The sequence below is a fragment of the Cyprinus carpio genome, chromosome A23, assembly GCF_018340385.1.
Source record: "Cyprinus carpio isolate SPL01 chromosome A23, ASM1834038v1, whole genome shotgun sequence".
Taxonomy (NCBI): domain Eukaryota; kingdom Metazoa; phylum Chordata; class Actinopteri; order Cypriniformes; family Cyprinidae; genus Cyprinus; species Cyprinus carpio.
In genome coordinates, this window is record NC_056594.1 from 4,405,177 (window position 1) to 4,420,142 (window position 14,966).

Consider the following 14,966-nt stretch of genomic DNA (forward strand, 5'->3'; position numbering starts at 1 on the left):
ACAGCAGAAAAAAAAAAAAAACGTTTACAGACTGGTACAAAAAGTGGTTTTGGTCTATATAGCTAATTTTGCCCTTTATGACAACTGTGAAGGGGTGATTATTTTTATAACTCATCCGTTTAAATTATATTAAGCCTTAAAGTTCTGCATAATTAAGGGCACAGCCACTTAAGTGACAGGTGGATTACTGCTGCTGTCACCATCGTCGAGCTAGGTGGGTGTGGCTTCAGCAACCAGCTCCCGCCTCTTTGCCCATTTTCAATTCACGTGGTGACATGCTGCCAAGATGGTGACAGCCAACTCCACCCACTTTGAGCTTCAGAAATGCTCTTCAGTAATCTGGGATTGACGCGCGGTGAAGTGCTTCCATGTTTTTTTTGGGTTTGTGGTTTTGACAAACAAAAGCTGCTTGGTTTAATAGTGATTGTGTGAGTTGTCCTTCATACATACAGTAGCTACACTGTTGAGTAGAGAATGGACCTTTTTTGCCCGCAAAATTTAGCTGAAATTTTGCTAATATGAGCACACCAAGCTTCAAACATACTTATCTATGATAACCCTCACTCCAACCTAAAATTAAAAAAAAAAAAGTTATATATAAATATAATAACTTTTATTTAAAAAACAAAACAAAAAATAAAACTAAAACTGAAAATAAATAAATAAATAACCTATATAAACATTTGATAAAACTACTAAAATTAAAGTTCAAATGAAAATGGAAAATGTTGAGAAAAAAAAACCCTAAAAAAAACTAAAACAACACGGCTCTAATGGCATGCTTTAGAATGAAAGGATTAGGAAAAAAGGGACATTTTTATCCTGGAAGTGAACTAATGCTTAAACCACCTTTTTTGTCTAACCTTTCAGCTGTATTGAGAGCAGCATGTGCTATGACAGCGATGAGACTAATGCCCGCAGCTTGTCCAACCGTTCCTCTCCTCTCTCCTGGCGCCAAGGCCAGTCCAGCCCTCGGCTGCAGGCTGGTGACGCCCCCTCCTCCGGGGTCTCTGCCCACTCGCTGCCCATCCGAGCAACAATGCAGATCAGCCACCTGCAGCAAACCCAGCTCATCGAGGGCCTGGACGCTGTGGACGATGACCTGGCTGACCTCAAGTCTGATTACCTCAGCAACGTCAACCTGACGAGCAAGAGCCAGCCAGAAGAAGATGATGACGACGATGATGACGTTGTTGTAGACGTCGATGATGACGACCTAGCCAATAGGTAAGTGTTTGTTACTTTTTTTGCTGTTTGCTGATAAAATGTGAAATGTTGTATGTTAATGTACATGAACTATTGAAAACATTAATATGTAATTTATGCACTACTATTCAAAAGTTTGGGTTCACCAAGGTGTTAATTAAGAGATTCAAAATTTATAATTTTATTATTACGAAATGAATACTTTTAATCAGCAAGGGTGCTTTAATTTGATCAGAAGTGACAATAAAGATTTTTATAATGTTTTTTTTTTTTTTTTTTTTTTTTTCAACAAATGACATTCTTTTGATCTTTCTGTTCATCAAATGATGTGTTCGAAATATGAAGGAGCACAACTTTTTCATCATTGATAATAATATGTAATGATGCTGAAAATTCAGCTTTACATCAGAAATAAATTAAAATTAAAATATTTAATTAGAAAACAGTTATTTAAAATTGTAAAAAATATTTCACAACATTACAGTTTTTACTGATTTTTTTTTTTATCAAATAAATGGAGCCTTGGTGAATTCTTTAATTAAAAAAAAATAAAAATAAAAAATGCCATCCCTAAACTTAGTGTATATAGGTAGTGTATATTTTATATAATTTAATATTTTATTTGAAAAACATAAAAATTATAATAATTGAATATTATTGCAGAACTCATTATATTAATAGTGTCTAATAAAAGCTGCACAATTCTTAAAATTATAGATGTTTTACACGTAGAGGTCTTTTTTTTTAGCAATGATTAAGTGCTTTTAATCTCCTACGAGTTGAATTGTGGAAGATTTCATTGGCTGATTCATTGTCAGCCTGAGGCCCCCCAAAGAGCAATCATGTCACAATCAGATGAGGGTCTCAATTTGGAGCCATATGTGCCATCTTCAGGTCCTCATTAGATTTGGCTGTGTCCCCCGAGGGGCCCCTCGCAGCGCCGGCTCTCATTTTCACTGTCTCAACACCTGATGTTGCTGAGCGCAGCCTTCATTCTGCTAGCTGCAGCTCATTGTTGCAGATGTAGTGTTGAATGTGTGTGTGTGTATGTTTATGTGTGAACACAAAACTGGGAAATTACAGAGGAAATGAGATGTGTTTGTTTAAGCTGTCAGCGGAGCTTTGATGGTGGCCTCTCTTAACCTGCGCTGTTGGTTTAGTCTGATGGGGAATCGCTGCAAAGTGAGAAAGTTCACAATCTGGCAGCTCACATCTGAAAGCACTTCACCTTGTGTTTGACACCACTTCAGATCGAATAAGTATCCTACTTCAGCAGATCACATTTATGATCTAACATAACCCAAAATGAATATGTTTTGCTTGGATGAAGACAATAACAAGCCTTCATTTGTTTTCCAGTAGAAATGCATTGTGAAGCAGCCAAACAAAACACACTAAGAGTGTATTCACACCTGTCTTGTTTGGTTCGATTAAATCTAAAGTACGTTTCCCCTTTTGGAGTGGATCATTTGGGCAGGTGTGAATACAGCAGTCGCACTTGGGAGGTGTTCTCAGTCCGCTTCCAAACAAACTCTGGTACGCTTGAGAATTTCTGTCCAATGAATGGATGACCTTAGCACACGTGTGGTTTTGTTTACAATTTCTGGTTCACTTGCAAAAAGGGCTGTGTGAAAGCGAACCACGCCAAAAAAATAAATAAATAAAAAATCAACATTGTATTTGTTCCGGACCAAAGCAAGTAAAGTAGCGGACTTTCCTGGTGTGAATACACCCTAAAATGGTGTAGAAACAATTTTCACTCAGAAAAAAGAAACAATTACAAATATACAGCAAGTAAACCTTTAAATTAAAAGTAATGTTTTGAAATAGAAAGACTGAAATTGTATTTTTTGTAAAACGTACTCCAAGTAATCTTTGCTTCATTTACAACTTTCAGAAATTAATTTTTTACAGTGCATATTTGAAAATAACTAAGGATTTTTGGATATTTCCCAGCACAGTGCCAAAGAAACACCAAACAGTATTGATTTTCTCATTAATCTTAATTTGAATGATCTTGATATTATTTCTTAAAATCACAAATATGATCTTTTTATGCCTAGTTTTGGTAGCAGCATGAAATGTATTTGTGCAGCGCCTTCCATATTGCAGATTTCAATTTGTAGTCTGTATTGAATGTCATACATGTTTGGTGATATTACATATAAATATATATATATAAAAAAGGTTAATATATCATATTTTAATAAAACTTAACTATTGCATTTATATATATATATATATATATATATATATATATATATATATATATATATAAACTACTGTTCAAAAATTGTGGGGTCAGTAAGATTTTTTTTTTTTTTGAAAGAAATTAACTTTCATTCATCAAGGTCATGCTACAGTAAAATGATCAAAATCGACAGCAAAGGCATTTATAATGTCATAAACCATTTCTGTTTCAAACAAATGCTGTTCTTTTTAACTTTCTCTTCATTGAAGAATCCTAAAAAAAAGTGCCCTTTTCACAAAAATATGAAGCAGCAAAAAAAAAAAAAAGTTTTTACCAATGATAATAATAAATGTTTCATGTGCACCAAATCAGCATATTAAAATAATTTATGAAGGACCATGTGACACTGAATTGTGTGTTTTAAATGTGCTACAATAAAAAGACATAATGGAAATAAATAGAAATAAAAAGAAATAATGAAAAAAAACGACTTGCTGTTATTAGTAAAATAAATATACTGTACATTCAATTTCATCAGATTCACAAACAAATGACATATGAACAAATGAATCCAAAACATACAGCATGACTACTTTAGTATGATTCCCGAAAAAAAAAAAAAAAAAAAAAAAAAATTATGAGCCAAATTCCATGATAAACAGTTCAAAAGATAATAGTTAATGATTTGAATCAGTCTGCAACACTGTCCTCTATTCATGAAAGCAAAATGTAAATTAAAACAGGAATACAGTATACATCAGAATCACACTGAAAATGTGTGATAAGGAATAGAAAGTGAAATCTGTATTTATACCAGACTCTACCAAGCTAACAACAAAACATCTGCTTTCCCGAGCTGCGGCTGGTTAAGACAGAAACCCAGTTTTACAGCAGTAGATTGTGTCCCACTTGGTTCGGAAATATTGTTACAGTCAATACTGTGAAGAAAATGTCTTGTTTCTCTTGCTCACCAGATTTGAAATGAGATTTTCTCCCCTGAGTGAGGTTTATGTTGTCATTCTAATATTTTCTGTGCATGTTTCCTCGGTGCCAGATGTTTGACTGACCGTCTGATCTACTCTAGAGGTTGATTTGTCTGTCTGGCTTGACTTGTTTTGGATGAGCAGCTGATTTGTATTTGGGAGCTCGCCGCTGTCCCTCTGCGGGGCGTGCTGAGATCTGTCTGGAGTTGCCAAGGTGACTGAGAGCACAGAAAGGCCATGAATGTTATCAGCTCATTAGAGCACATGCAGGACACTGAACAACATTCTCATGTGTGTGCCATCGTATGACCCAATATGATTAATGCACAATTAGATTTAAAGGTCTGGAAAATATACTAGGAAACAATGTACTTATTTCAATTTGGTTATGGATAGAAGTTAGTTTTTAGACATACAAATACAACAAGCTGCCTGTTTATACTTTTTAACAGCCTACTTTGAGTTATGTAAATTACATGCAGCTTCTTAGAATAGAACACGCACATATGGATATACAGAGTGTAGCACATGCAGAGATTTAAATGTGGCACATTTCTGTAAGCTGTGTAGGAGCTCTGTTATGTAAACTCCTTCTGATATCTTTTCCCCAGGTGTGTGTGTGTGTGTGTGTGTGTGGGTGTGTGTGTGTGTGTGTGTGTGTGTGTGTGTTGCCATGGAAACGGAGTGAGTCTGAATACCTCTGTTTCATATAATCTTTCTTTAGTCTTCTTCTGTCGGCTCAGCACATTACTGTAATAAGGCGAATGCAGTGGATGATGGGTATGAGGATTATTGAGCATGAAACTGCTCGAAGTTGACACAGGTGTTGCTAAGGGGATCATGGTGTGGGTTTTGGGGCATTGGTATGTGGTTGCTAGTATGAGATGAGTTATATGTTAAAGTTTAATTCATGAAATATAAAAATGATTTAAAAAAAAATACAGTAAAACCAGTAATGTTGAAATATTTGTGAAATATTTGAAAAAAAAAAAAAGAAATATTTAAAATAACTGTTTTCTATCTGACTATATTTTAAAATGTAATTTATTGCTGTGATCAAAGTTGTATTATCAGCATTATTACGCCAGTCTTATATATATATATATATATATATATATATATATATATATATATATATATATATATATATATATATATCTATATATATATATATATATATAATTTAATTTAATTTAACGTTTTTATGTTTAATGTTTTAATATTTAATGTAAAATTTATTTATTTATTTATTTATCAAAACTCCCAAAGCAACACCCAGTGGTCTTACAGAATCAGCACATTGTGCTTTGTCATACAGAGTTGTTTTTTATATGCAGTAAAAGTCACATGTCTGTATCTTACAAACAGAGACTTCAGTTCATGAACATTTCCCTGGTTTATTATTAGATCCTAAAATTTACATCCATTTGACCAAGTTATGCACAAAACAGCAGTTTGATTATTCTATTTGCAATGTAATTAGACCCTCCAAAATATGCAGGGGGTAGATGGCCATCTAACACTGACCTCTAAGTCACAGTGTGTGTGGAATGACTTTTTCAAATGTCATAAAGAAAGCTCTGTGCTCTGTGTTCCAGAAAATTAGTGAACCTCCCTACTTATACACCATTTTAAGGGACAAACATCCTGTTCCATCAGCTAGGTAACGTAATTATGTTGCCTTTTAATATACACAATTCTTCCCAAAACTAAGGGACGTCTTTGTGGGTTTCCTTCTAAGAGAAGGCAATCCCAGAATGCATTAGTTAAAAACCTGGTGGTGGACAAGTTCCGAGAAATGCTGATTCCAAATATAAATTATATATATATATATTAAATTCTGAAAAGTCCTGCTTGAAAATAGTGAAATTTAATTTAAAATGGTTGATTTTACCCAGTTTTTCAAGGAGAAGGCAATCCCAGAATGCATTAAATGTCAAGTTGAGAGAAATGGTGATTCTAAATGTAAATAATTATATTTCATTGGTGATTTCAAATATGAAATTTAACCGTAAGCTTGGCGATCAGCTTTGGAGAATTAATGCTTCCCCATTCAAAGAAATAGGAGATGTACCTGCATGACTGAAATTTGTTTCAAAGATGGCCGAAAAGTGCATTAGTTGTGTAGTGGACAGAGTTGTAGTGTGTTCCAAACCAGTCGTTTATGAAGTTCACTTTCAGCATGCAGCTCACCAGGTTCTGGAGCAGAGCTGAGAGGTGTCACAGAGAGATTTGTGGCTCTTATATGATGTTGTTTATATTAGGTTCCTGTTACATGGTACTCAATAGCCTCATAGTGGCCTGGAACGACGGCGTCCCCCATACTCTGGACAGGGGTCATAACTCGAGGCTCCATAACTCCAGGCTCCAGTATATGTGTTCATGACAAAGGACTGCACACATAAGCGCTCCTCTCAAAGACCCGGGAGTTCATGCTAAACTAACCCCGTACCCTGATGTTTGGGGGACATAAAGATGCCAAATTTTGTTTTGCAATGAGGGAATTTCTCTATCTGCTCGCCTCATATCCAGTCAAATGTTTTCGAAATTCTCCACAAAACATGGTTCTGTTCAGGCAGGTAATAACAAATATTGCTGCCACCCATGATTTAGGCATGTGTGTCGTGGGGGGACGTGTTTTAGATTCAGCAGGGGGTCCCTCATATGTGGGCATGCTCACTGAAGCAGGCCAGGGAATTCTGGCGCCACCGTGTGCAGCTCTCGCCTGTTGCTATAGCAACACCGACCCACAAAGCCATCGTCAGAGCCGTGTGTTGGTTTTGAACTAGACAAAGACAGCTCGTAGGAGAAAGTGTGTGGGAGTGTGTGTGTATTTAGGTCAGTGGTTTTAAGTGGGAACAGCCATTGTTGTGACAAACATACCAAAGGCCCATGTTTCAATTAGCTCTAATTTTGATGTGACACGAACACTGTTCGCTATTTAATTAATAGATCAAAACAGCACCTTGGTAATGGAAATGTAGTGGTTTTTCAGTTTTTTCCATCTGAATTAGATTTGACAATGTAAAACATAAGAAGTTAGTCTTTATCAGGAATATTTTATTGCCCTTTGAGAAATGGCATTTTTTTTTTTTTTTCCCACATGGTGAATTTGGTTGGATTGCTATAGGATATCCAGTCTGATTATGTTTGGGATTTTAGTCTGAACAAGGCTTAAGTGACAATTTACATTATGCAAAAAGAACCAATTAAAAGACATTTTTGCTTACCTTTACCTCGGTGGCGCACGATTCAAATTATGCATATGGGCAGAACTGACGGCTCTGATTTCTCCAGTCATGTTTCAACATTGACAAAACGTTATGATTTCGACCGAATGGCTCCGCCATACATGTTGAGTGCCAGCCTCATTTCAATATTGAATGGATGTTTTATTTTCGACCTAATAATGTTCCAATTTACCCACCGAATAGTGAATGTTTTATTTCAACATTGAAAATCGACTGACTACTGACGTTTTCTACAACCAAAAATAGACGCTGAATTGACATCTGCTTGCTACCTGGGGTTTAATTAGCAAATTCGTATACTATAGTATTTACAAATACATATGCAACTTTGCTTAAAATTTGAACTATGGTTCAAGTTTATGGTCACGTCGCGGTGTAGACATAGTGTTAATGTGACTGCACCATTCACACAAGGATGATAACAGTAACAGTACAGTTTTAATAAATGGCTTACATTCTATGAGAATAGGGAAGTCCACACCATAATGATAACAACACAGAGGAACTATACTACCGGAATCAACATTTACTTGATAAAACATTGACAGACAATCAGAATCCACCCAACTTTAAAGCAACAGATGACAAACCTGTAGCATGCAGTTATAATAAACAACGTTTATTGTCCATCGGTGTAGATTTTAAGTTATCGTTCGTTTTGTTATCATTCTTGGTGTAATCAGCCATTTACTTTTTTGTAAGGGACAAAAGGGCAAGATTATTTTGAAGTTTGTTCATTACAAAATCAAAAGCACAAAAAATTTCGCTTCAATGTTCATTTTTGCATTTTGACGAAAACGGAAACACATAGCAGTGAGATAGCTTTAGCTTTAGCTGGCTTGTCTCCATGGCTACCATAACAAAGCTTCCTGCCCAGGAGGAAACCAATCCATTCTGGACTAAGCTTCCCCTCGGGGCAGAAACACAACATCTATCCTGCTGAACAGAGTTTTACATTTAAATGGATGTTCTAAGTCTTGTTATATTTAATACATGAGATTTAGTATTGAATGTATCATTGTGAAAAGCAGATACAGTCTTGTGTGTGTCCAAATTAAAGGGCCAGTTCACAGAAAATTTTTTTTTTGTATAATTTACTCATTCCAGTGGCATTCCAAAACCATGTGACTTACTTTCTTCGGTGAAACACAAAAAAAGATGTTTCAAAGAATGTTCAGGCTGTTTTATTTTTCCATACAGCAAAAGTGGATAATGGTTTTCTCAATGTATCAAACATTTAGGAGGGGCAAAAACATGTCCCTCCCCCCAGGATCAAGTAACACAAGTAACTGATTCCCACAGGAGGAGGAAACTCTTTAAGAGCTTCGTTAGCCACTCACAACCTTGTGCTAACTACCTGCACAATGTCAATAATGCTAAATCATTTATGACATACCACATGCTGATCAAACTGGCCCGGGAGCTCTGAGCATGTGCAGCGACCCGCCTTCAGCTAGACAACATTCAGTGAAGCCTTTTTTTGTCTTTCTGTTCAATAACATAAAGGAAATCATTGTTGTTGTAACCACAGGTGAGGATAGAGCCAGGTGAAACTGAACAGAGCTTGGCTGCAAACTTGTCAGCTTGCAGAAAAATCACTGAAATGAGGGAGGTAAAAATATCCCACGGTCCCCGCAGCACACTCATCCATCATGTCTGAAGTTTTAGGGCGTAATTGAGAGATTTGGTTGCTGTAAGGAGGATGACTAATACATTTTAGGATGAGACACAGAATGGCTCTCTCTGTTTCTTTCCCCTCTCTTTGCCTTTTTTCTTCTCTCTCTCTCAGACGGTTCGACGGTTCATCATGTATGTTTTACATCATGTATAATACATACCACACACACTGTTGTCTTTGTCTTTGTACTGTCCTAATGCAAGTCTATGAGGATAAACAGCAGGGTTGGGGAAACCTGAGCAATTTCAAGAATTGGTTTCTTATCAGTTTGCGAGTTGGAATTTGAATCGTCACACTTGAATTGGAATAACAGGAAGTGGAATTAACTGAAGTGCAGTTCAGAGAAATTCAACAGTCTCATGATTGATTTGTAACAATGTAAATTATTGCATCATTAATTGTAACTAAATTTGCTCCCTGGTAGGTTGGATAAACTGATTAGACATGTTTCACTAAACTGATTTCAAATAAAAAGGATTCACACAGCCATCACTACTGATTAAACAAATTTTGACATAATATTCGGAGTAAATTTGAGCATTCTGATAAATTGTTCCACAGTGGTCCATACAGTGAAAATTTGTTCAATATAAATTCAATATAATTGTATAATTAAAATATTTATATTTAAAACAGACTTATATACTATATTATTATATTATATTATATTATATTATATTATATTATATTATATTATATTATATTATATTATATTATATTATATTATATTATATTAAAATTCTAATTATGCATATAATTTAAATATTAATGGACAGTTTAAACACTGACATTAATATAATTTAAAGCTACTCAGTTCTGATTCAGGAATTAAAGTGATGGCATTCTTTGTAACTGGCATGACTTAAAAAAATATGGGAATATGTGCTTAATATGCTGCTGTGTAACTGTGAAATCTGCATAATGACAGTGAATAAGGTCATCAAATGAAATTAATAATTACGAGGTTATTACATGCAACTGATTATATCAAGCATGGCCTTTAAAATATAGCTGTCATGTCATGATGAAAATCATTCTGATTGGTTGATTCTCATTTATTGTGCATATTAGTAACACATGACCACTTCATTTTTATGACTATGAAGTACACTCAGATTAAAGATATTGAAATACGATTGGTCCAAACTCTTGCGCCACATAAGTAAACATTTCACATCTGATTCGTTGGAACTGTGTCATTTCATACAGCATTTTTATTTTTAGTTTGGATAGACAAAGGACTTGTCACTGGACACTTGTCTCATTCAGGTTGTATAGTATATTTATATTTTACTTTAGCATTATATACCAGATGTCACACGGTCAAACTTTCTACAGCCAACCACATATTTCTGGCATATTAGTTGTCAAGACATAATCCTAAATTTCCTGTCTCCCCTCTCCTGCACCTGAAGGGTCATTTTGTCACCAGAAAGGCTTCTACCTCCATAAACAAAAACAGACAGTCAGCCATACCTCATACAGGACGTCCTGTGCACATGGTAGAAACCCAAGATCCCAGTGGGGTCAAAAGGTCACAGTGCAGAGGGCCTGTGAGTAGCCGTAGTAACCTGAAGCATTATTAGTCAGTTAGGGGGTCTCTGATCCATCAGGAGACCAACAGAGAAGAGAAGGTTGTAAAAAAGAAAAGATATGGCTGAAAAGGAAAGTAAATATGCGTCAGAGACCCCCCAGTTATCTCACCCCTCTGAATCATCGTTCAAACGCTACGTGCTGCTTTGAAACACCATCTATTTTAGCACCACAGAGACTGAAGCCCCTTTCCGCTATGACTGGCATTATACACTAGTGTCACATTAATCATCTTGACTCACCATGTCCGCTTGAATCACGAAAGTACTGGAATTACATAGTCATGAGCAAGTATTAGTCAACGCTAAACATTAGTCTAAACTAGCGATCTCTTTCATTGAGCTTAACCTCTATTCTGGAGGTTTGTCTGTGCCTGTTAGTTTTAAGTGTGTTTTAGTATCATTGAGACACAGTAAAGTTAGGAATTAGTTTTTATTTTTATATTTTCTGTTTTCATTTTTAATTTTAAATAGGGCTGTCAATTTTACTCATTCACCTAATTAATTCGTTTTGAAAAAATAACACCCGCCGCAGACCTGTGTAGGTCATATTACATATCATACAGTTGATTGGTGACAAATATGAAGCAGGTCATCAGTTCACTGCATGATGTAGCCTATAGAATGCAGTTATATGCCCCTAAATCTCAAGAGATTGGGGCAAAAACTGCCCCGTATGAGCTTTTGTCTTATATTTATATCATATGATAAACTATTCTGTTTTGTCCAGAATAGCTCGAGTGCAAATGTGATTTTATACAACAGTTCAGTAAATAAGAAGTAAATATTATGATATATTTATACAATATTGTCTGTTTTTTCTCAGTTTTGCCAACGAAAATATCATTTATAAAGCCAGAGCAAAACTTTGCACATCTCCAAGGAACACATTGGTATCTTGTATCTGAATGAATCTGCGTTTTGAACGATTCAAATGAGCCAATGATTCACTAAGACAGCCATTTATATCTATAAATATACACATCTATGTTTACATCATTCCTGAATGAATCAGCCGTTTGAACAAATCGAATGAATAAACGACTCAATGACTTTCTCATCAAGACATTTACATTTACTGCCTCCTACTGGGAGTTTTAGTTTCTTATTTTCTTATTTATCATTTCATTAAAAAAGAATGTGAATTTATAGAGATGTGTGCATGTGACTAGTGTTTCTTTACAAAGTGATTACTTGTTCTGGCATGAATAATATAGCGTTTTTAGCCATTTTTGTAGATCTGTGTAAATGAATGGAAATCGTTTTGAAAATTATGTCGTCTTTATGTGAACCTTTCCAAAAATGCAAAGGAAGATGTTTTCTGTTTTTAGTACATCGTTGTTAAGTAAATGTCCCCTTAAGTTCAAATACAAATCTGAAGTTAATACAGCACCCTGAATTCAAACTCAGTGTTTTTGATATTGCCCAGATAATCAACCATTACCATGTGTATCTTTGCATGACATGTTTCCAGTGACAATTTACCAGTCCACACTGAAGGCCATAAGAACAATCATAACAATAATAATAGAAGCATTAACAGGGAGGGGAAAAAAGGAAAGACAGAGATGAGCAATAACACCTAAAGTGACACATCAGTGAAGTCTAGCAGCAAACTTTAAAGAGCACATCTAAATAAAGATCTTTCAGTTTTTGGAGACACAAAAGTTGTGTTGTTGAAAAATGAAAAAAGTAACAGACCATGAGACCAAGGGATATGTTTTTCTAGAGACAATTCAACTTAATCTCATGAGAAAACACAATTATTTTTTATTTTTTTACACGGTGGTGATTTCGTATGATGCGATTTGTTGTCATATGATGTGGTCCACTCTTAAACTTAACCATCAGTGTGGCATAAGCAGATTTTATAAAAATGTATGATTACGATCAAAATCATATGCACAAAACTGAAATAAAATATTAACATTAGATGAAAAACTTAAACTTAATAACTAAAAAATTTGAAATTCTTCCTTAGCAACTAACTGAAACAATATAAGGTCGTTGTAGTACTAAAATTACTAAAACTGAAATAAAAAAAGCTAAATAGAAATAAAAAATTAGGAAAAAACAAATAAGCAGACACAAAAAGTATGAAAAAAAAAATATTTAAAATATAAAAATAAATGCTAATTCATAGCATAGTCAATAAATAATTAACAGTTAATTAAATAATTACATACTTTTATTATATAAATATATGTATGTATATATATATATTATATATATATATATATATATATTTTTTTTTTTTTTTTTTTTTTTTTTTTCTCATCAAGACAAATAAGTCTAGTGTTGTCTAAGGCAAGTCTTCAAGTTGATCTAATACATAAGTATTTAAAATGGAACTGTCTTACTGGAAATCAGTCCAAACCAATGCTATGACTGAATGAAACACAATGACATCGTGAACGTGAATGTTTTGAAAGTACTGAGGCTTGACATGAGTCACAACTGGGAAAGATGGAGGCAAACACCAGCTGATGGATAAGGAGGGAATTACTGCATCCAGGCGCTGTGTTTGTCTGGCATGGAGGATCAGATGAACTTCACAGACTCCCCAGAGCTCGAGGAATCGCCGTGCATTGCTGATTACACATCGCGTGTGTTTGTGTTTTCTGTGTGGCTGCTCTTATCCCCGCATTTCAAGGAAAACGTTAGCATGTGTGTTCATGTAGCGGGAGATCTGGTTTACACCCAAACAATTTAGCAGTGATGTTGTTGTGGTGGTGATGATGTGGAGGCTGATTTTCCATGTGAGGAATATCAGCATTAGCTCTAGCTTGAAGCCATACAAGGATACGCAGAAAACTACTGGCTGTGAGTCTAGTTTGTGGGTGTCATACATCCAATCCTCCTTTTCTCAGAGAGCTGAAGAAGAGAAGCTCCTCTGTCTGTAGTTCTGTAGTAGTGCTGTGGAAAAGTATAAAGTGGACGCATGTCATTGTGGTTAATAATGACGTCAGAGCCCAGTCAAAGGCTTTATAAAGGTCAGGCTTCCATAACTTGCCTCCTACTCCCTCTACAGGACAATATCTGTAAATGCACTTGGCACATTGTCTCTCATACATATTATGTATGTATATAATAATAATAATAATAAATAATAATAATAATAAAATAATAATAATAATAATAATAATAATAATAATAATACATAAATAATGAATATTATTATATTAGTAATTTAGAATAACAATTAAAAATATAATATGTAATTATAATAATTTATAGAAGAAGTGTATGTGTGTGTACTTATTTTTTTGTATTTTTAATATAATTATAATAATTTTAACAAGATCAATAATTATTTTATAATATTTAATTATAATAATTTGTGTGGAAGAAATATATTATTATATAAGACATTTATAGTATTTATGTGTTTATTGCAACAGCAACAACAACAATACTAATAATGTAATGTAATTATTTTAATTACTTTTCATAGAAATATATATATATATATATATATATATATATATATATATATATATATATATATATATATAATGTGTGTGTGTGTGTGTGTGTGTGTGTGTGTGTGTGTAGTATTTATGTGATTAATGTATCACACCAGTATAGTCTAAGATTTCAACAATAATAATAATAATAATAATGTATATATTAAAATGTTATTTTAATTGCGTTGTTGTTATTATTATTATTATTATTATTATTATTATTATTATTGCTTTTATATAAAAATATATACACACATACACAGTTTGTTTTTGTTGTTGTATTGGTTTATTAAAAAACATGCAGTTAAACACAAGGATTTGTTCAATTACTTAATAGTTTATACTTAATTCTTTGTAGCTTAGTTTAACTAAATAATGTTTCAGCAAAACACATACCTCTAATAACTGAGCATTATAGATACTTTGACTTGATAAACAGCCACCCAGAACACCCAGCAAACACTTAACAACATGCTAAAAACCACAACATAAAGTTTTCAACAAGCAAGCAGCATTTACATTTTCTTCAGTGGTTAAGCTGTCGCTGACTTCATTTGGCGATTTTTGTTTTTCATTCGTTTTGGATCGGCTGATTCGC

General features: G+C 34.2%; 1 protein-coding gene across 5 annotated transcripts in view; it reads left to right on the forward strand.

The window, feature by feature from the left end:
- Nucleotides 1-14,966, forward strand: part of LOC109064091 (neuron navigator 1-like) — a 124,538-nt gene that overhangs the window by 47,433 nt on the left and 62,139 nt on the right. For all 5 annotated transcript variants that reach the window (XM_042712696.1, XM_042712700.1, XM_042712697.1 and 2 more), the window contains one exon: nt 871-1,227. In XM_042712696.1, the coding sequence (XP_042568630.1) occupies nt 871-1,227 (357 nt within the window). The remainder of the gene's footprint in view (nt 1-870; nt 1,228-14,966) is intronic.